This window comes from Pseudorasbora parva, chromosome 25 (genome assembly GCF_024679245.1).
Source record: "Pseudorasbora parva isolate DD20220531a chromosome 25, ASM2467924v1, whole genome shotgun sequence".
Lineage (NCBI taxonomy): Eukaryota > Metazoa > Chordata > Actinopteri > Cypriniformes > Gobionidae > Pseudorasbora > Pseudorasbora parva.
In genome coordinates, this window is record NC_090196.1 from 32811941 (window position 1) to 32835940 (window position 24000).

The window sequence follows — 24000 nt, forward strand, 5'->3', positions numbered from 1 at the left end:
TTCCTGTAAAATGTTATGGTTTTATATATATATATATATATTTCTGCACTAGAGAGCCATAACATTTTCCAAACAGGTATTTTTAGAGAATTGCCCTTTAATCCCTTAATCTCTGTCTGTCCCAGAGCACACATTCGAGTTTGTTTGTAAATGACCTTTGTCTGTTAATGTGTCATCGGTTTTACTCCCTAAATGTGAACGGGTTCATGTTTCAGACGATGTGCTCAGTTTTAGTGATATATAGTCAAACACACAACATATTAAAGAGAATCTGTCACAAATGATGACACAAAAGTTTCTAAGCTAATATTGCTCTTGTGTTTTTCTGCGTGGTCTCTTTCAGGTCCCGGTCTGGCGTTCATCGCGTATCCGCGGGCCGTGTCCATGATGCCCATCTCTCCGCTGTGGGCCTGTTTCTTTTTCCTCATGATTGTCCTTTTGGGTTTGGACAGTCAGGTATGAAACTTCTTCACTGGATGCATTGTCAATGTTTTATTTTGTGTATATTCCTGCTCACAGAAAAGAAGGGTGTCAAAATTGCACCTTTAGGGGTACAACAGCTTGTCGCTGGGGCAGGACCCTTAAAAGGACATCAAGTACAAATGCGTACCTTAAAGTACTACTATGAACCTTTTTGTGGTAAAAATGGTACAAAGTTGTCCTTTTAAGTGTACTGCCCCAACGACAAGCTGTTGTACCCCTAAAGGTGCAATTTCGACACCCTTCTTTTCTGTGTGTGATCCATGGCATAAAACCTGACTAGTGGCTAGTAACCATCAATAACATCCATAATAAACCCCAGAGTTTAGACAGTGTTTGGTTGTTCTGTTGCAGTTTGTGTGTGTGGAGAGTCTGGTTACGGCTATGGTGGACATGTATCCATCTTTCTTCCGCCGGAAGAACCGCAGGGAGCTGCTCATTCTTGCCGTGGCCGTCGTGTCCTTCTTCGTGGGTCTCATTATGCTCACAGAGGTATTGTGCCACCAACGTAAAGTTCTATCTTTATGAATATCAGATGTATAGACTGTCACTCAAAAAAAAATATTCAGGCCCTCTATAGATATGACACATTTAAATTATGTCCACTTTACTTAAACATATAGTTTTGGACCAACTTAATTAATTTAATCGTGTTCAATCAACCTAATATATTTAAAACTGGATGGATAGATGATTGATGGATGGATGGATGATGAATGGATGGATAGATGATGGATGGATGGATGGATGGGTGGATGGATGGATGGATGGATTTAAATATACTTATTAAGTTTACTTAATTTGTGTTAAAACTACATTAAATATTTGTGCTGACTAGGGGTTGGTTGCACCGACTAGTCGACCTTAATGCTCTGTCATGACGCTTTAAGCTTGACGTCGACTAGTCTCTGGCCTATAGATGGCGCAACAGGATAAACAATTCCTGACACACAGCATCTGTTTTGAACAGTTAAAAATGACAAATAAATGCCTACTCCGAGAGCTCTCCACAAGACATGCTTGATTATAACATCTGGATGCTCAAAATTGATCGGGAGAATGCAGGCTTATTGTACACGTAAGTTAATCATCGCGCTAAACTGCATGCTTCATTGCAACACACACACACACACACACACACACAGACACACATAGCCTGATCACGCGGAGATCGCGCGCGCCTCACACAAAACCATTCAGTAGCGCAGAAATGTAGTCAACACTGTTCTGTGATCTATCAATAAAATAGCTTAGAAACTGAATAGTTCTAGCATATATTTCTTGTTAACTAAAACTCACAGCTACACTAGTAAAGAGACGCTGGCAGGTAGAATATTTTCACACACAATCAACCTCTAATGCATTCATATCTTTATTGTGCTACTTATCTGTATCTTATTCAGAACGAGCAGAAATCTGTGAGATATATAACGACCATAAGACAAAAGAACTGATACAGAAGCTGTTATGTAGGATCAATAACCTTATGGGCAGCACTGTATCATATGCCATAGCTGTGCTCAAGAAGACCCGAGTTCGCGTCTCAGCTCAAGGTTCAGGTTTATTTGTTTACTAATGACGTCATCAGCGACTAGTCGACTCGACTTTCATCACATAAATGTCGACTTTTAAAAAATGGAAGTCGTTCAACCCCTAGTGCTTGCATAACCAAATGGGCAGTGGACCTGTAATTCCCAGCATGCTTTGCAAGGGACTGCGCTAGGAGAGTAAATTTAGGGATTAAAGTGTTATTTTATGTGTTCTTCAGTAAAGGGAAAGATTGTTAGTTGTTTGTTAATGTTAGTGTTTAATGTTCAGTTATGTTGGACTTTGAGGAGTTTCTGTCATTTTGTGGTTAGCATGATGCAGAAGATTGTGTGTGTGTGTGTGTGTGTGTGTGTGTGTGTGTGTTTGTGTGTGTGTGTGTGTGTGTGTGTGTGTGTGTGTGTGAGCCTGTTTATGTGGTTTATGAGGACACAAATTTGTATAACTACATGGGTATTACACTGGTATTACACTATAAATGTGGTTTATGAGGACATATCAAATGTCCTCATAATTCAAATGGCCTTAAAAACATACTAAATGATGTTTTTTTGAGAAAGTAAAAATGCAGAATGTTTCCTGAGATGGGTAGGTTTAGGGGCAGTGTAAGGGGATAGGATGTACAGTTTGTACAGTATAAAAACCATTACGCCTATGGAGAGTCCCTGTAAACCACATAGACCAACATGTGTGTGTGTGTGTGTGTGTGTGTGTGTGTGTGTGTTTAGGCTGTGGGCACTTATATACAAATTTATTGGATGGAATTTCTGCTCTTTATTCAATTTGATTGTTATTTTTGCATTTTATTTCTAAAAATATGCTTGTTGTTATTTAAAAGTTTTAAAGGTAAATTTGAATTGATAAATGTGTTCCCCATACATAGCCTAATAAACTTTAATAAATTTAACATAACATCATTAAGTAAACTGCACATATAAGTATTATGTAACAGTGACAAATTCAAATGGTTTGTATTTACTCAAAGAAATTGTGCCAGCTTGACTTCAATTTCTTTTGTTCATATAACTAAATTGTTATTTGTAAAAATTGCTCAATATAGTTGCTGCAACCACTTGACACATCTTTTTAAAGTAAAGTCAAGTAATTTTTTCGAGTGTGTCTGTCTGTCTGCCTTTCAGGGTGGGATGTATGTCTTCCAGCTGTTCGACTACTATGCAGCCAGTGGCATGTGTTTGCTCTTTGTAGCTGTTTTTGAGACCGTCTGCATTGCCTGGATATACGGTGAGACGTCTGTTATACTGATTTAGCGCCTGTGCATTTGGTGTAGGAGGAAAGAAGGATGCCAATTTGATATATTTATTAAATATTTATGTATTAATATTAGCATTATATAAATGATACATAATGCAAGGCAGCTCGAAAAGGTTTTCATCATCTGTTATCTGTCACATTTTTTGTTGTTGTTGTCATTTTCTTTGATTTTGTTGTTGTTCTTGACTCTCAGGTGCTAATCGCTTCTATGATAATATCGAGGACATGATTGGTTACCGTCCCGGGCCGTACATTAAATACTGCTGGCTCTTCTTCACCCCGGCCACATGTTTTGTGAGTCTTTTACCTTCCATTCTTTACCTTCCATTCTTTAATAAGTACAATAAAATATATCAAGTCATAAAAAAAATTATTGTTATTATTGATCACCAAATTAGCACATACGTTATAGATGGATGATGGATGGATTGTTGGGTGGATGGATGGGTGGATGGATGGATGGATGGATGGATTGATTGATTTATGAATGGATTGTTGAGTGGATGGATGGATTGATGAATGGATGGTTTGTTGGATGGATGTATGGATGTATGAATGGATGGTTTGATGGATGGATGGATTGATTGATGGATGGTTTGTTGGGTGGATGGATGGATGGATGGATGGATTGATGGGTGGGTAGATGAATGGATGGTTGGATGGATGGATGGATGGATGGATGGATTGATGGATGGGTAGATGGATGGATGGATGGATGGATGGATGGATGGATGGATGGATGGTTGGATGGATGGATAGATTAATGGATGGATGGATGGATAGATGATGGATGATGTATGGATAGGTGATGGATGGATGGATAGATGGATAGATGAAGGATGGATGATAGATAGATGTATGGATAGATGATGGATGGATGGATGGATGTATGGATAGATAGATGAAGGATGGATGTATGGATGTATGGATAGATGATGGATAGATGATGGATAAATGATGGATGGATGGGTGGATGGATAAACTCTGGTTACTGCTGCATTTGTATAATCTCTGTGTTGTAAAGTTTAAGCTCCACGCTCTAACCCAGTGTTGTGTTGTCAGGGTACGTTTGCGTTCTCCCTGATCAAGTACACTCCTCTGAAGTATAATAATGAGTATGTGTACCCGTGGTGGGGCTACGGCCTGGGCTGGCTGCTGGCGCTCTCCTCGATGGTCTGCATCCCGCTGTGGGTCGTCTACAAACTGAGCACCGCCAAAGGGTCCCTGCGCGAGGTGAGCCACGCCAATCCACTCTTCATATTAGTACTTATAAAGCAGATATTAATGCCTTATTCTGCATGACCTTATTAATCATAACCAATACCTAAACTTAAATGCTACAAAAACTACCTTACTAACTATTAATAAGCAGTAAATTAGGAGTTTATTGAGGCAGAAGTCGCAGTTAATAGTGAATATGTGTGCCTCATACTAAAGTGTTACCTGTAGTGAAGTGTAGTTTTCCAAAAGAAAAACACTGATAAAGTATATACCGTATTTTCCGGACTATAAGTCGCACTTTTTTTCATAGTTTGGCTGGTCCTGCGACTTATAGTCAGGTGCGACTTATATATCAAATTTAATTCATACTGACTGACAAGAATAAACATATAGCCGCGAGAATGCGCTCTATGCTGCTCCTGTAGCCTAATATTTACTTATAGACAACAACTTAGAAAGACTGAACACAAACAAAATGCCCCCATAAAGAAAATCTGATTCTGCAAAACACAAACAGCATGTTGTAAAATATGCAGCGGAGAATGATTCTCACAGCGTTCGTCTCGCGCGGCTGCGCCTCTCCCGGCAGAGAGTTCAAGCGTCTGTGGACTCGTTCCTTCAGCTCTGGCCATCTTGCTTACAGTCCGCAAGTAGATTTCTTTTTCTTCTTCATCACAGTTAAAGTAACCTCTGCTTTTCGCCAGTCCCTTACAAGTTTCTCACTCACTTCAAACTTTCTTTCTTCTGCTCGGGTTATGCAGTGAAGCGGGCACGAGCGAGTGCTCGCGAGCAGGTGCTCGCATGCGCGTGCGGGTGCTCGGGTGCTCGCGTGCTCGCATGCGCGCGGCTCCAGCTCTGCCCTAATGCGACTTATAGTCCGGTGCGACTTATATATGTTTTTTTCCGCGTCATGACGCATTTTTTGACTGATGCGACTTATACTCCGGAGCGACTTATAGTCCGGAAAATACGGTACTTGAAAAATATACTTGAATAGAAAGTAAAAATACTCCACTACTGTCCGCATCTGATATTTAGAAATTGTTTTTTTTTCCCTCAGCGTTTCAATGAGCTTACCACGCCCTCGCTGGACCTGCCCAAACCCCGACGACAACAGAAGAAACCTCAGGCCATTTTTACAGCGGATGGCGAGACTCTTCGCCAGCGCAGCGCCCCGACCAAAGACGGATATTTACCCGTCAGCGAGAAAGAGTCGCACTGTTAGCTCAGCCGTCCCGTGACGGACCTCTGTATGTCCCCCACGGGTGGTGCTTCAAAACCTTCCCATGATACCTCACACAGTTCTGGCAGCCAAATAAGCCTTCCGACACGGCAGGCTGAAGCTCGACCTCTAGAGTCTGAGAAGATCTGACGAGCGTCTTCTGATTTCATGCTTGCTCTCGTCGCTCAGAGGGTGAAAAGCCAGTGAGTGTCAATATTATAGACAGCAGAACGTAAAAAACACTGTTTGCAACCAGTTTAACTGCTGTAATCACTCTCATTTTAAAGCAAAACATAGTGATTGACGTCTAGTCTGGATTTTACCATTTCATCAGGCTGGAAAAAGTTACACAAAATAATATAAACAATGAAAAAATATATACTATATTAAATTGCATATATATTTAATTTTAATTAATATTTGTAATTGATATTTAATTAATTTAAAATAAAAGTTTGTGTTTACATGATATATGTGTGTAATTATGCATATTTGAATACACACACACACACACGTATACATTTAAGAAAAATCACTTATATTTATACATAAAATATTTATATTTTTATATAATTAACAAATAAATTTGTGTATACATAGAGATACAGTATACACATATTTCGTAGTACACACATTTATTATATAAACACAAAATTTTATAAAAATTGTGTATATACAGTGGGGCAAAAAAGCATTTAGTCAGCTTCCAATTGTACAAATTCTTCCACTTAAAAAGATGAGAGAGGCCTGTAGTTTTCATCATAGGTTCTTCAACTATGAGAGACAGAATGAGAAAAAAATCCAGAAAATCACATTGTCTGATTTTTAAAGAATTTATTTGCAAATTATGATGGAAAATAAGTGTTTAGTCACCTACAAAAAAGCAAGATTTCTGGCTCTCACAGACCTGTAATTTCTTCTTTAAGAGGCTCCTCTTTCCTCCACTCGTTACCTGTATTAATGACACCTGTTTGACCTCATTATCAGTTTAAAAGACGCCTGTCCACAACCTCAAACAGTCAGACTCCAAACTCCACTATGGCCAAGACCAAAGAGCTGTCAAAGGACACCAGACACTAAATTCTAGACCTGCACCATGGGAAGACTGAATCTGCAATGGGTAAGCAGCTTGGTGTGAAGAAATCAACTGTGGGAGCAATTATTAGAAAAAGGAAGACATACACGACCACTGATAATCTCTCTTGACCTGGGGCTCCATGCAAGATCTCAAATGATCAGCAAAATGATCACAAGAACGGTGAGCAAAAATCCCAGAACCACATGGGGGGGACCGAGTGAATGACGTGCAGAAAGCTGGGACCAAAGTAACAAAGGCAACCATCAGTAACACACTACGCCACCAAGGACTCAAATCCTGCAGTGCCAGACGTGTCCCCCTGATTAAGCCAGTACATGTCCAGGCCTGTCTGAAGTTTGCTAGAGAGCATTTGGATGATCCAGAAGAGAATATGGAGAAAGTCATTTGGTCAGATGAAACCAAAATAGAACTTTCTCGTAAAAACTCAACTTCTTGTGTTTTGAGGAGAAAGAATGCTGAGTTGCACCATACCTACTGTGAAGCATGGTGGTGGAAACATCATGCTTTGGGGCTGTTTTTCTGCAAAGGGACCAGGACGACGTGTAAAGGAAAGAATGAATGGGGCCACGCATCGTGAGATTTTGAGTAAAAACCTCCTTCCATCAGCAAAGGCATTGAAGATGAAACGTGGCTGGGTCTTTCAGCATGATCCCAAACACACCGCCTGGGCAATGAAGGAGTGGCTTGGTAAGAAGCATTTCAAGGTCCTGGAGTGGCCTAGCCAGTCTCCAGATCTCAACCCAATAGGAAATCTTTGGAGGGAGTTGAAAATCCGCGTTGCCCAGCGACAGCCTCAAAACATCGCTGCTATAGAGGAGATCTGCATGAGGAATGGGCAATCTGCATGAGCAAACTACCAGCAACAGTGTGTGAAAACCAACTTACAGAAAACGTTTGACCTCTGTCACTGCCAAAAAAGGGTGCATAACAAAGTATTGAGATGAACTTTTGTTATTGACTAAATACTTATTTTCCACCATAATTTGCGAATATTTTTATTTTTTTTAAATCAGACCATGTGATTTTCTGGATTTTTTTTCTCATTCTGTCTCTCATAGTTGAAGTGTACATGTGATGAAAACTACCGGCCTCTCTCATCTTTTTAAGTGGGAGAACTTTTGGACAATTGGTGGCCGACTAAATACTTTTTTACCCCACTATATATATATATAGTTTTCCCATGTTCCCATAATTTTGTGTAACGTTTACCACTTTATATATATTGATAATAATTATACAAATTTTGATTGGATTTGCATTATATTGATCAGACTGGCAAAGGTTACACAAAATTATATAAAAAATAATTTAAATTAAAAATTATTGAAAAATATTTAAATTTGTGTAACTTTTGCTACTTTCATATATTCATAATAATGATGCATTAAATATTGATCAGACTGGCAAAAGTTACAGAAAATTATATTAAAATATTAATATATGTTATTTCATTTTTAATATGATTTTGTGTAACAATTAATTGTTAAAAGATGAAACTGCTCAAGCACACTGTCATTATTTCTGTGTTATAATAATTCAAATGATCACAAAAATACTCGAATAAATGTTTTTATCTAATATATGAACACTGATGTCTACACAAGCGATCAAAATAGAGCAAATCACATTTTAAAAGTAACTTGACGCTTCAAATAAATATTCTATCGATTACATTGTTACACCAGTAGGTGGCAACAAGTGACTGTTAAATTTTTATTTGTCATTGAATCATTCATTCAAAAACGCTGATTCATCCAGTAATGAAACAAGTGAAGTCTTTATGAGTGAGTCATTGAATCATTCATTCAAGAGATTCATTCAAAAGCACTGATTCATCCAGTAATGAAACAAGTGAAGTCTTTATGAGTGAGTCATTGAATCATTCATTCAAGAGATTTGTTCAAAAGCACTGATTCATCCAGTAATGAAACAAGTGAAGTCTTTATGAGTGAGTCATTGAATCATTCATTCAAGAGATTTGTTCAAAAATGCTGATTCATCCAGTAATGAAACAAGTGAAGTCTTTATGAGTGAGTCATTGAATCATTCATTCAAGAGATTTGTTCAAAAGCACTGATTCATCCAGTGATGAAACAGATAAAGTCTTAATAAGTGAGTCATTGAATCATTCATTTAAGAGATTCATTCAAAAGCACTGATTCATCCAGTAATGAAACAAGTGAAGTCTTTATGAGTGATTCATTGAATCATTAATTCAAGACATTTGTTCAAAAGCACTAATCCATCCAGTATTAAAGAAGTGAAGTCTCTACGAGTGAGTCATTGAATCATTCAATCAAGAGATTCATTCATAAACGCTGATTCATCCAGTAATGAAACGAGTGAAGTGAGTCATTGAATCATTTACTCAACCCGGTTAAATGTAAAAAAAAACAAAACAAAAAAATCATTTAATCAACTGTTTTGTTTAGTTGTCTTTTCAGATTCTCGGTAGAATCGGGAACTCTATTCCATCTTAAACAACAACAAAAATCTTTATTTCTTCTGCTTTCAGTAATATTGACACAAAAGTTGACAATCTGAATAGATTCACAATTGCTTGAACGGAAACGGGAAGATCCTTGCAATTCACCCCGAAAGCGAAGGATTTTTCACGAGTTGTTTAGCTCCGGTGTTGTTTGTTAAGGAATAGCGCACTCACCCTCATGTCATTCCAAACCTGGACTTCAGTGGAACACAAAAGCTCCTGGTCAGTGATTTCATTATATTTTATTTTGTGTTCTAGCGGGAAAAAAAGAACGTTTTTCATGACATGAGTCCGGTAAATATCAACCATTGTCCCAGTCAAACCCTTTGCCCAGCAGGAGGCAGAGAGGAACGAAATCAACATACGTTGGAAATGGAAACTGGAGCGTTTTTTAGGAGCGTTTCAGTTCATACAGTCAATGCATCTGCTTTCTAAGGAAGCAAACCAATGTTTGTAGAATCCGTGTGGATGTACATTATAAATACAGCAAAGGCTGTGAGGTTTATCATGCATGAGTTATAAATGCCTATGAAGATTGTTCTGGTAGTATTACAGGAATAAGGAGGAATAGGTGATGTTAAAGTTAGTGTTACACAGGGTCGTTGATCAATACTCGTTGTGCACTTGAGAAGGTTTTAGGACTTAAATCATTGTATCTCACGATTTTGTATTTCTATTGTGAAACTTTATTAAAGCAGAGTACGTCTGTCGTCTAGAATCTACTGTTTAACAAATGTGTGATACATGCGTATAATTTTTAACGTCTGCACAAATCAATCAGATCACATTTTGAGGACCAATCAGATGTGTCTGTTTTCACGGATGACGTGATGAAGCGTCCTGTAAGCAGACCGCCCGCAGTCTTTGTGTATATAACCTGTACAGAAAGCTTGAGTTTGGGTGTTACAACTTTGTAAATGTGTTTCATTTGAGCTGTGTTACTCATGTACATTACATCAATAAAAGAAAAAACTGTTCTGCGCTGGTTTGCGTGATGTTTAATCAAGACGGGAACAGATCGTTGCGGCAAACAGCTGTTGTATTTAATCAGCAGCAACATAAATCAAAATGATTTCGTTTATTTTATGTTCATGACAAATTTTCTTGTGAATACTTGCACACATCTCATGCACAGCAAGTCACTTTGGCTAAACGTACAATATATGCTAAATGTAATAAATGCATATAAATGTAAATGCAATGTTGCAGCCCTAAATTGAAATACATAGGCTTGCAAGCACATGCATATTAATAAAAAGCATTTTCCCCCCTCAAAATGACATTTTATTTGCATTTGCATTAACACAAAAATGCACAAAGCAAAATAAGCTCTCTATAGGAGCAAACACATAACATTTAGAGGTTAAATATGATAAAATATCAATAATAAAACAGGTAGAAATCAATAAATTCACTGTTGCATTAAAGTTTTTGCCACACAAGGTTAATATGCATTGTCAATTTGTCAAATTTAATGTAATATCTCTTTAACCCCTTGTGAACTATTGACTTCTCATCTGTGTCACTATTAATGATATAATAATAGATAATGTATATGTATATGTAGTGTATGTATATAAACAGTATATATACTACATATATGTAGTATATATGTAGTATAGATAATGTAATATCTCTTTAACCCCTTGTGAACTCTTGACTTCTCATCTGTGTCACTTTGGATAAAATATGTGCTAAATTAATAAATATAAAATGTAATGTTGCAGCCATAAATTGAAATGCACATGTATATTAAAAATTCTCAAAATGAAACGTTATTCGTATAAACATACGAAAGCATAAATTAAATAAGTACATGGTAAAAACATGGTATTTAAGAGGTTAAATATGATAAAATATCAATGACAAATGTAAAAAGCAATACATTTACTGTTGCAACCAAATTTGGTTTTTTTTGTTGTTGTTTTGCTTGTCAATTTGATGTTAATATTTCTTATATCAACCCCTTGTGAACTCTTGACTTCTCATGTGCGTCACAAATATGTGGTAAATTAATACATTTAAATGCAGTGTTGCAGCCATATATATATATATATATATATACGTTTTCTCAGAATTAAACTTTATTTATTTATTTGTATTTGCATGAACATAAGAATGCATAAAGCAAAATAAGCAAAAACATGGCATTTAAGAGGTTAAATATGATAAAATATCAATAATGACATGTAATAATAATTATGTTAATTTTATGTAATTGTTGTATTTTATGCTAAAGGTGCTGGATGTAAGTTTTACAATTTATTAAAACATAAAACACCATATGTTTGCAGATATTTAGGAAACATGCTAAGGTCACATGCTTGTTCCTCTGAAAAACAATGGCAGTTGTTTTACTTTGTTTTGGTCTGAGCGATAACGCACATGGCCAGTTTGCCCAATTGTATTTCGACACCACCGATTGCCAGTTGGCGGAAAACACAGTGTATTGTTTCCCGGAAGCCAGCAAACAAACAGGGTCAGAGATCGCAGATTCTTTTAAAAATCCCTATGAACGGAAGCACATTAAACACGGATAAATCAGCTCATGGACTTACAGTGTGCAAGTCTCATTGCCTTCCATTGTGAATTGCACTCGTTCCTGTTGCGTGTCCTCAAATTTGCAAACCGCGTGAGCGTCGAGTCTGAGGAGGAGGGGGCGGGGCAAACTATGGACTGCAGTACCCATTTCAACCACTAGCTGTCATTCTTACATACTGCACCTTTAAAGGTATAGTTCACTTTAAAATGAAAATTCTGTCATCCTTTGCTCAACCTCAAGTTGTTTCAAACCTGTATGAGTTTCTTTCTTCAGCTGAACACAAGGGAAGATATTTTGAAGAATGTCAGTAACCAAACAGTTAACTGGAGCCATTGACTTGCATAGTATTTTTTTTTTTTTCCTACTATGGAAGTCAATGGCTCCAGTTAACTCTTTGGAAATGTATACAGGTTTGAAACAACTTGAGGGTGAGTAAAGGATGACAGAATTTTCATTTTAAAGTGAACTATCCCTTTAGGATATTAAATATGATCAAATATCAACAATAAAGTTGATCAATCATCATAAATCTACTGTTGCATTAAAGTAGTTGCAACACAAGCGTACTTTTTTTTAATCAATTTCATGTTAATGTAATGTTTCATGTATTAACCACTTGTGAGCACTGACTTCTCATCTGCGTCTCTTTTGATCAAATATGTGCTAAATTAATCAACTTAAATGTAAATAGCCTACTGCAACCCTTCAAACACATTTCTGTAGCCTAAAGAGATTTTTCTCAAAAACAAAACTCTCTAAGGAGCTAAAAACAATGTGCAGAGGTTAAATATGACAATATCAATGATACATTGACGTGAAATAAATAAACAGGGTATGTACGTTCATATAACAGCTGTTAAAATTATTTTATGAACGTTGAAGGAGGCTATAATTCTTGAGGTAATGTAAAATATACTTTTTATGTAGTTTTAAATGTGTTGTTGGAGTTCTCCTGAGCGCCTAACGGGGGCGCCACAGCCCCGCCCTCTCGCCGCGGATCCGGTCAGTGTTTACGGAAGTGACGACTGACGTGACGTGTCATTTTCCGCACAGGCATTATGGGATCCAGGAATGAAGAAAAAACCATGAAACTCGGGCGAGAAGCTCACGTATAGATCATAAATGTCATAAAGAGCATCTGGATCATAACGATCAGCATGATTATGATCATGTGTGCGACACACAAGAGCGCTCGCGGCTGAAGGCAGACTCGTATGTTGATGTGTGTGTGTGTGAAGCGACGGTTATTTATGTGTCTCGCGCCGGAGCCCGAACATCCCGGTCGGTTTAATCGAGTTATTAATCAATAATTATAGTTTATTTGGTGTCGAATAAAGTGAAGATGTCGACCAGCAGCCCCGAAGCGGTGAAGAAACTCCTGGAGAACATGCAGGCGGATCTGCGCTCTCTGTCCATGGAGTGCAAGAAGAAATTCCCTCCAGTCAAAGAGGTAACGTTACACATCAAATACATATTCATATACATATATCATATACAGTCACTACAGTGTGTGCTTATATAGTGCAGCTATATAAATTGGTTAATGTGTATACGTGCAACTGTATATAATGCATATTATAGCCTAAATGTGTAGGTCGTGGTTCCTGTACATTGACAGTTAAGAGCTTGAATTGACTGTTATAATATCTTAATATGTAATGGTATAATTAAGCAAATTCAAAAACTTGTAAAATAAATATGATTAAGTTATTAGATCAAAAATGACCAAATATTTTCTCCACACATGTAATACAAGTAATATATAATATATCTTAATATTAAATGGTATGATTAAGGAAATGCAATAAAATGTCAAAAAAACATTAATAAAATACATTTCCTTTTAGATAAAACTGGCCAATATATTTCCTCATGTAATAAAATCTGCAATTAATTAAAATATAAATATCTTAATATTTTATGATATGATTAAGCAAATGAAATAACTTCAAATACATATTATTATTAAATAAATAAATAAATAAAAGTCCTTAGATCAAAATTGGCCCATGGATTTTCTACTATATAATATATCTTAATATATAATGGTATGATTAAGTTAATGCAATAAAATGTCAAATAAGCATTATTAAATACATTTCCTTTTAGATAAAAAAATGAATGAAAAGTTCATAAAAAAGACCAAATATATTTCCTCTGCACATGTAATAAAATATACAAATAATTAATATATAATAAATCTTAATATTTAATGTCAAGGAACTATTATGAAATGCATTTCCTCTTGGATAAAAAAATATATTTACACACACAAATAATTCATTTAAAATATATATGATTAAGCAAATGCAATAAAATGTCAAATAAACATCATTAAATAAATTAAATTTTAGATTAAAAAAAAGAAAATTAGATAGAAATTGGCCAATATATTTCCTCCGCACGTGTGCAAAATATACAAATAATTAATTTATAATGGATCTTAATGTATAATGATATCATTAAGCAAATGCAATAAAATGTCAAATATTATTAAACAAAATTAATTTTAGATGATAATTTCAATTGAATTTAAGTAGTCATTTAAATCAGATCAGTGTATTTCCTCTCGCTCGGATGTAAATAATTTTGTAGCGACGTCAAGCAAGATTAATACAGCATATTAGAGTGTTTGTGTGGCTTTCGGTTTATTGTAATAATAATGTGTTGTGTTATTATTATTAGACACTGTGTCCGAAAGGCACACTTCATTGTTAGGATCCGTTCAAAGTGTCATAAAGCAGCTGTCAATCATCTGAAAGCAGATTGACTGGCAGGCAAAGGTCATAAATCACTGATTTAAAAAAGGCTGCTCCACACTTTCCTTCTCCTATAAGCAGATGTAACGGCACCAAACTGCCCCAATCTGAAGGACAAACTGTGTCGGACTGACAGAAAGAGTCTTTGACTTGTTTCGAGGGCGTAGATGTAGAGGAACGTGGTTTCGTGGTTTTGCTGCTCTGAATTCTCCATGTGAATGTTTACGGCCTCTCGTTTGGCAGTGTTGCATTAATTTGTTTACCAGGGAAAACTCATTTCTGTGGATTAATTCATTCACTGGGAGAGAAACACAACTGTATTTCTAGAGAGTCGGACCGTTTGCTTACTAATGAATGAGAGAGATAAGGAGAAACTTCCTTTATTTAACACGTGTCACTATAAAATGGCTGTTCAAAAATAGGAAATAGACTAATAGTTTTTGTTAAGACATATTTTGCTTCTCAAGTAGATGTAACCTGTTTAGGAATGTTTAGATATTTGACGTTATATTACATCATATCTTAATATTATGTAAAAACAACAACAACAACTTGTATACAAAAAATACATAATTTATTGAATTTTCAGCATCATTACTCAAGTCTTCGGTGTGACATGATCCTTCAGAAATCATAAAAATATGAGGAGTTATCATCAGTATTGGAAACAGTGTCTTTTTATTCATCAAATAATCCTGAAAAGCATGGGTTATATAAAAAAATATTTAGCTGCACAATCTATTAGAATAATTTGTGGGCTGTTCCCGGTGTGCAGTGGTCAGTATCTATCAAAAGTCCGAAAACCGGCCACAGGGTCATGGGCGGCCAAGGCTCAATGATGCACGTGGGGAGCGAAGGCTGGCCCGTGTGGTCCGATCAAACAGACGAGCTACTGGAGCTCAAACTGCTCCAGAAGTTAATGCTGGTTCTGAAAGAAAGCTGTCAGAATACACAGAGCATCTCAGTTTGTTGCGTATGGGGCGGCACAGCCGCTGACCAGTCAGGGTGACCTCTGACCTCCGAAAGCACCAACAGTGGCACGTGAGCATCAGAACTGGACCACAGAGCAATGGAAGAAGGTGGCCTGGTCTGAGGAATCACGTGTTCTTTTACATCACGTGGATGGCCAGGTGTGTGTGTGTGGCTTACCTGGGGAACACATGGCCCCAGGATGCACTATGGGAAGAAGGCGAGCCGGCGGAGGCAGTGTGATGCTTTGGCCAATGTTCTGCTGGGAAACCTTGGGTCCTCCATCCATGTGGATGTTACTTTGACACGCTCCACCTACCTAAGCATTGCTGAGACCATGTTCAGCCTTTGATGGAAACGGTATTCTGGTGGCTGTGGCTCTTCCAGCAGGATAATGCTCCTGACACAAAGCACAAACGCTTCAGGAATGGTTTGAGGAACAGAACGACGAGTGTGAGGCGTCGACTCGGCCTCCAGATTCCCCAGATCTCAATCCAATCGAGCATCTGTGGGATGAGCTGAACAAACAAGTCCGATCCATATATATATATAATATTTCATTTAATTGAATGTGGCTTTTTATATTTTAAGTAATGTGAATCATTTTAGAAACAATTCACAAATAAGTTACTTCTCATTTTTAATAAATGAGGCTCAATGTTTCGTCAGAGATAAAATGTTTTACAGCTGTACAGATTGTGTGTTTTAGTGCTGTTTTCATAGACAGTAAAAAAAAAAATCTGTTATTTTTTTTACAGTCTACTGTCATTGAAAAGAAAAGCCACTTAGTTAAGTATTAACATACCACAAACTATAGTGGACATCACTTATACACTTTAATGTGACTCTCCAATAAGACTTTACTTAAAGCCTTTGCTTATAATGCATTGTTGTACATTTAAATATTACATTATTATACATTTTTTTTTATTACTTTATATATTTTAATAAATAAGTTGATATGCATTATAATCTTTGCAGGTTCCTTGTTGCATCTGAAATTGGTTTGCCATGTATTTTTTGATGTACACATTTTTAAGGTGTAACAAGTATTAAAACTGTGGCTACATTTATTAATGAGATCATAATGAGATCATACAATGGATTATAAGTTGCATTGCAAAGCATAATTAATGCATTAAAATATTTTTAATAATGAATATATATATATATATATATATATATATATATATATATATATATATATATATATACACTCAACTAAAGGATTATTAGAAACACCTCTTCAATTTCTCATTAATGCAATTATCTAATCAACCAATCATATGGCAGTTGCTTCAATGCATTTAGGGGTGTGGTCCTGGTCAAGACAATCTCCTGAACTCCAAACTGGATGTCAGAATGGGAAAGAAAAGTGATTTAAGCCATTTTGAGCGTGGCATGTTTGTTGATGCCGGACGGGCCGGTCTGAGTATTTCACAATCTGCTCAGTTACTGGGATTTTCACATAACCATTTTTGGGGTTTACAAAGAATGATGTGAAAAGGGAAAAACATCCAGTATGCGGCTGTCCTCTGGGCGAAAATGCCTTGTTGATGTTCGAGGTCAGAGGAGAATGGGCCGACTGATTCAAGCTGATAGAAGAGCAACTTTGACTGAAATAACCACTCGTTACAACCGAGGTATGCAGCAAAGCATTTGTGAAGCCACAACACACACAACCTTGAGCTGGATGGGCTACAACAGCAGAAGACCCCACCGGGTACCACTCATCTCCACTACAAATAGGAAAAAGAGGCGACAATTTGCACAAGCTCACCAAAATTGGACAGTTGAAGACTGGAAAAATGTTGCCTGGTCTGATGAGTCTCAATTTCTGTTGAGACATTCAGATGGTAGAGTCAGAATTTGGCGTAAACAGAATGAGAACATGGATCCATCATCCCTTGTTACCACTGTGCAGGCTGGTGGTGGTGGTGTAATGGTGTGGGGGATGTTTTCCTGGCACACTTTAGGCTCCTTAGTGCCAATTGGGCATCGTTTAAATGCCACAGCCTACCTTGAGCATTGTTTCTGACCATGTCCATCCCTTTATGACCACCATGTCCCCATCCTCTGATGGCTACTTCCAGCAGGATAATGCACCATGTCACAAAGCTCGAATCATTTCAAATTGGTTTCTTGAACATGGCAATGAGTTGACTGAACTAAAATGGCCGCCACAGTCTCCAGATCTCAACCCAATAGAGCATCTTTGGGATGTGGTGGAACGGGAGCTTCGTGCCCTGCATCCCACAAAAAAAAAAATCTCCATCAACTGCAAGATGCTCTCCTATCAATATGGGCCAACATTTCTAAAGAATGCTTTCAGCACCTTGTTGAATCAATGCCACGTAGAATTAATGCAGTTCTGAAGGCAAAAGGGGGTCAAACACAGTATTAATATGCTGTTCCTAAAAATCCTTTAGGTGAGTTTATATATATATATATATATATATATATATATATATATATATATATATATATATATATATATATATATATATATACACACAATATATAAGTACCATACCATGGTATATATTTTAATATTATAATAGACGTTTTTCAGTTTTAAACTTCCTGTGGTTCTGCTCTCTTGAGTTTTTGAAGATGAACTCAAATCTCTGTGAAGTTAGCAAACCTTTAATTTCATACTCACCGTTACCAACTGTTGCCAAGCAACAACACGGTTCAAGAGGTCAAACAAGCCTCCCATCACTTGATGAAACATTTAAAGATATGACGTACATAAACAGAAGAGAGATGAAGCTATAAACAGGCCTTGAACCCGTGTCTTGCTTTTGGGTTTGTCTGATTCTGTTCTAAATACCTTTCAATGGTCCGATCAAACAGACGAGCTACTGGAGCTCAAACTGCTCCAGAAGTTAATGCTGGTTCTGATAGAAAGCTGTCAGAATACACAGAGCAGCTCAGATTGTTGCGTCTCAAAGAATCACTTGCCATCGTGAATTTTAAAGCTTTAGAGGTCAATAAGTTCATATGGTTGTGATTTTCACAAACATCTCTATTTGTAAGTTTAAGAAAAAAACACTAATGGAACGAATGTCAGGAAAAATATTTGTTTTATTTAACCATTTTATTTGATTGACCATTCTTCAATATTCACTGCTGCTAATTTTAGACACGAAAGAGTCATTTGCATATGAAAATTACAAATGGAATAAAAGACTAGTATCATTGATATACTATTTTAGCTTTTATTAGGGTTGCAATGGGACTGAACATTTTTGCTACATTTCCAGATACTTTCCCCCAAAAATTTTATATTTTGGACAAAAGTTTCCCAATATTCTGGAGAGAAGTTTCCCAATATTCTGGAGAGAAGTTTCCAAATATTCTGGAGAGAAGTTTCCAAATATTCTGGAGAGAAGTTTCCAAATATTCTGGAGAGAAGTTTCCAAATATTCTGGAGAGAAGTTTCCAAATATTCTGGAGAGAAGTTTCCAAATATTCTGGAGAGAAGTTTCCAAATATTCTGGAGAGAAGTTTCCCGATATTCTGGAGAGAAGTTTCCCGATATTCTGGAGAGAAGTTTCCCGATATTCTGGAGAGAAGTTTCCCGATATTCTGGAGAGAAGTTTCCCGATATTCTGGAGAGAAGTTTCCCGATATTCTGGAGAGAAGTTTCCCGATATTCTGGAGAGAAGTTTCCCGATATTCTGGAGAGAAGTTTCCCGATATTCTGGAGAGAAGTTTCCCGATATTCTGGAGAGAAGTTTCCCGATATTCTGGAGAGAAGTTTCCCGATATTCTGGAGAGAAGTTTCCCGATATTCTGGAGAGAAGTTTCCCGATATTCTGGAGAGAAGTTTCCCGATATTCTGGAGAGAAGTTTCCCAATATTCTGGAAAGAACACATCAGCTTCATGCACTTGACCTCATCAGATGAGGACTCTGTCAAAAACGTCCCCTCCAGAGATGACAGACAGCTGTGTGTGTGTGTGTGTGTGTGTGTGTGTGTGTGTGTGTGTGTGTGTGTGTGTGTGTGTGTGTGTGTGTTACTTTAGCGTCTCGTGTCTTAAACAGCCCGTGGATCTCCCTGGAGTGCGTGAGGAGTCGAGCGAGACGGATGATCAGATGTGACAAGGAGAAATGGAGAGAGGCCGTGATGGAGGCAGCCAGCCGAACAGATAGCGTAGTGTGTTTGTGAAGTGTTTCCCTGCTGTTCGGGGAGAAAGGAGGCATTGTGGCCTGTAAAGCTCAGTGGGCAGCACGGCTCAGCACTGCATGCTCACTCTGAAACGCTTCATTTTTCCACAACATGCTTCTGGATTCTCTCAGACTCACAGAAACCGTTTGGGTGAAGGGTTTAGAGCCATTCATGCCTGAGAGAGTGTTTGAGTTTGACCTCTGAAACGCTTCTGGTTTAAAGTCAGGATGAATTGGCATTCACTGCACATTTTACTTCAGTAATGGGACACGTTTCTGAGTTCAACTGAATATTCAGCAGGAAATATTGTAAGCCGGGACTTTTATTCACCTGGATTTAAATAAATTATACTAAAGCAGAAGCCATTTATGAGGTGGAGGAATTAAATTATATACATGCATTTATTTATTTATATATTTAAGTAATATATTTTTTTAAATATTCAGACTCTAAATTTTTAACAACTCCTAATGGATTCAGACGATTCACACCAAACTTTCTGAACAAGGTAACAAGACGTTGAAGATGTTATATTGTGAACAGATATTGGATATCTCAAATAGTGTTGCCATGGCAAGGGATTAAACTAATAACAAAGACAACAAAAAGGGAAACTCAAATCTACTTCAGTTTCTGCATCGGTTTATCCCTAGCTTTAATGATGTATCAGGTTTCTTTCCATATTTTCCTATAAAGAATCTCACATGAGTTTGTTTGTCTTTAGGCCGCAGAGTCTGGCATTGTCAAGATCAAAACCATCGCTGCTAGAAACACGGACATCCTGGCCGGTGAGAGCATGTGATTTTGAAGAAGTGTGTGTTATCAGTGACCCATGTGGTGATTAATAAAGCCTGTTGTGTTGATTTCCTGTTTGCTCTGTCATCAGCGCTGAAGGAGAACAGTTCTGAAGTAGTCCAGCCGTTCCTCATGGGCTGCGGGACCAAAGAACCCAAAATCACCCAGCTGTGTCTCGCCGCCATTCAGAGACTCATGTCACATGAGGTCGTGTCTGAGGTCAGAAGACACACACACACACACACACACACACACACACACACACACACACACACACACACACACACACACACACACACACACACACACACACACACACACACACACACACACACACGTTTGTTTTTGTGAAATGTGGGGACATTCCATAGGGGTAATTGTTTTTACACTGTACAATTTTTTTTATTTTCTATCCCCCTACACTGCCCCTGCCCCTAAACCTACCCTACACACACACACACACACTGCCCCTAAAAATTCTGCATTTTTACTTTCTCAAAAAAACTCCTCTTGTATGATTTATAAGCTTTTTGAAAAGTGGGGACATGGGGAATGTCCTCATATTTCACCCTCTCCTTATAATACCTGTGTCATACCCAAGTTATTATACACATCTGTGTCCTGATATTTCATCAAAACACACACACACACACACACACACACACACACACACACACACACACACACACACACACACACACACACACACACACACACACACACAACCCTGATCAATTTTACAAGGAAGCTCAGTTGTGTATCTAGTTAAAGCTTACATCGATAGTAAGAAGCGTTCTGCATATCAAAGTGCCAGATGATACCATAGTAAGGTTATGAGAGCGCTTCAGTTTAAGAGTAATGACCTTAGAGTCTCAGCGGTGGCGCTGACGTTTAGTTAATGAGTGTGATTGCAGGCGGCGGCGGGGAACATCATTAACATGCTGTGGCAGCTGATGGAGAACGGACTGGAGGAGCTCAAACTGCTGCAGACGGTTCTGGTGCTGCTCACCACCAACACCATCGTACATGATGAAGTCCTGTCCAAGGTCTGTACGCACTCAAACTGAGGCTTAGAAAGGGCTCGCTTCATGCCAAACATGCCAACTTTGTGCTTTTTTGTAGGAAGATTTGAAAAAACATGACACAAAAACATGTCAGAGTAATATTTTACCCAACAATTAAAAGGAAAATGTAATTGAATTGTTGTGACATTCATTTTTTATTACTTTTACTGGGGATATATCAGCAACATACACTGCAGAAAAAGCTTTTCTTAGTATTTTTGTCTCGTTTCCAGTTTAAATATATATATTTTTTTAAATGAAGTTGCTTTTACTAGATAAGTAAAATGGCATACGGTATTTTTCTCGTTTTCTTGGAAAAAAAATCAAAATTAAGTTTATACAAGCAAAATGATCTGCCAATGGAGTGAGAAAAATAATCTTGTTTCCAGAAAACAATAAAAAAAACTATCTTATGTAATTACTTATCCAGTAAAAGCAAGTATTTATAGATACTTAGACTGAAAACAAGACTAAAATACTAAATAAGAACAGCATTTTATTAGCCATCATCAGTGTTATAAAATTATTTAATAAAATTAAAAATGATGGAAATCCTGGTTTACATATTGAAGTTTCAGAGGTGCAGTAGCAAAAATAGCCTGTTTAATTCTAAGTAGGACCGAATGGATATCAGGAGGAAAGTCCTACACAAATAAAGAGCGGTTTATATCTCTAGAAAGGGACACACTGCAAAAAATGCTCTTCTTATTTAGTATTTTTTTCTTGTTTCCAGTCCAAATATCTAAACATTCTTAAATCAAGATGCATTTACTACACTGTTAAATATATATATATATATATATATATATATATATATATATATATATATATATATATATATATATATATATATATATATATATATATATAAAGTAAGTAACCTGGTTGCCTTAATTTTGAGTTCATTGAAATTAAACATTTGAGTTAAAGGTGCACTATGCAACTTTTCGTCCACTGGAGGGCGCCTATTCTAATCGGCTCGCGAGTACCGGGACTTTTATTATGACGGGACACAGTCGCCCGCACTTCCGCTTTTTCCACACTTCAGCTATTTTTATCAGATACATTTAAGGGGCCAAGGACTTCAGCCATCCGTCCGCTCTCTTCCCTGAACTGAAATGAAGTAGTGGGCTGTCCTTTCCACACGATTGACATCAGGTTCAACTACGCCAGGTTGGCTGGTGGTTATGTTGCCCGCATACCGCCTCCCATGGCCGAGACTGGTATTACGACACCTGTCGGGCCGGGGCTAGCAATGCTACTGCTAATTAAGGTTGATATCTCTGCAGCACTATAACTTGACATTTTTTAATTACATCATCGCCCTTATTTCTTCTCATTCTTTTGATGCGTGTAGGTCATTTTTTGGATATTTTTACACATGGCACCTTTAATACAATGAACATTTTTTGAGAATCGACAATCTTAAATATGATTAAAAGATTTTTTAAGCATATTGGTTGATTGTGTGTTTTATTTGTGATGACACAGCTAAATTGTGCTATTTTCATGATTTATCACATTTGTTATGTGGTTCAGATACAAAAATATTTTGAGTTTCTATTTGTTAAACCAATTTCCTTCATTGTATAAACTCACATTTTCAATTTCAACAAACTGAAAATTTTAAGGCAACCAGGTTTCTTACTTTTTTAAGTTAAACCAACAATATTTTTTTACAATGTAGATAAGTAAAATGATATTTTTGCTTGTTTTCTGAGGGGGAAAAAATCAAAATGAAGTGAGTTTTTACTTAAAACAAGCAACATGATCTGCCAATGGGGTGAGAAAAATAATCTTATTTCTGTTTGGGACTGAAACAAGATTTCAATCAGAAACTAGATGATTTTTCTCACCCCATTGGCAGATCATGTTGCTTGTTTTAAGTAAAAACTCACTTCATTTAGATTTTTTCTAATACTTTGCAGTGTATAAATGCATTTTATTCAGCTAGTGTAACCAAAACCTCCCGCAGTCTTTGCCAATGTGGCTTTTGTGCTTCATCTCAGGCAATCGTGCTCTGTTTCCGGCTGCACTTCACTAAAGACAACATCACCAACAACACGGCGGCCGCCACCGTCAGACAGGTCGTGACCGTGGTGTTTGAGAGGATGGTGGCGGAGGACGAGAAATTCAAGGGTGAGGGAGAATTTTAATGTCCTGCAGCAATGTTTGTATTGCATTTCCTCCCGTGTCCAGAGCCCTGTTGCTTGTTTCTTTATGTGCTTTTTATATCCGTTCACCGCAGGTCTGACGGAAGAGCCCCCTGCTGTCCAGGGCAACAGTAACCGGCGCTCCGTCAGCACGCTGAGACCCAGCGCTAAAGACGCGTACATGCTGTTCCAGGTGCGGCTTCTTTCTATTACTGCCC

At 37.3% G+C, this 24000-nt stretch overlaps 2 protein-coding genes across 5 annotated transcripts in view; both read left to right on the top strand.

The window, feature by feature from the left end:
- slc6a13 (solute carrier family 6 member 13) overlaps positions 1-10304 on the top strand; it is a 47739-nt gene extending 37435 nt beyond the window's left edge. The window contains exons 10-15 of the mRNA XM_067437241.1: positions 344-456; positions 835-972; positions 3165-3267; positions 3491-3591; positions 4360-4530; positions 5579-10304. Coding sequence (XP_067293342.1) covers positions 344-456; positions 835-972; positions 3165-3267; positions 3491-3591; positions 4360-4530; positions 5579-5743 — 791 coding nt within the window. The 3' untranslated portion in view covers positions 5744-10304. The remainder of the gene's footprint in view (positions 1-343; positions 457-834; positions 973-3164; positions 3268-3490; positions 3592-4359; positions 4531-5578) is intronic.
- Positions 10305-12894: 2590 nt separating this feature from the next.
- mon2 (MON2 homolog, regulator of endosome-to-Golgi trafficking) overlaps positions 12895-24000 on the top strand; it is a 65536-nt gene continuing 54430 nt past the window's right edge. For all 4 annotated transcript variants that reach the window (XM_067437288.1, XM_067437290.1, XM_067437289.1 and 1 more), the window contains exons 1-6: positions 12895-13319; positions 20495-20558; positions 20657-20784; positions 21480-21611; positions 23639-23768; positions 23878-23975. In XM_067437288.1, coding sequence (XP_067293389.1) covers positions 13212-13319; positions 20495-20558; positions 20657-20784; positions 21480-21611; positions 23639-23768; positions 23878-23975 — 660 coding nt within the window. In that variant the 5' untranslated portion in view covers positions 12895-13211. The remainder of the gene's footprint in view (positions 13320-20494; positions 20559-20656; positions 20785-21479; positions 21612-23638; positions 23769-23877; positions 23976-24000) is intronic.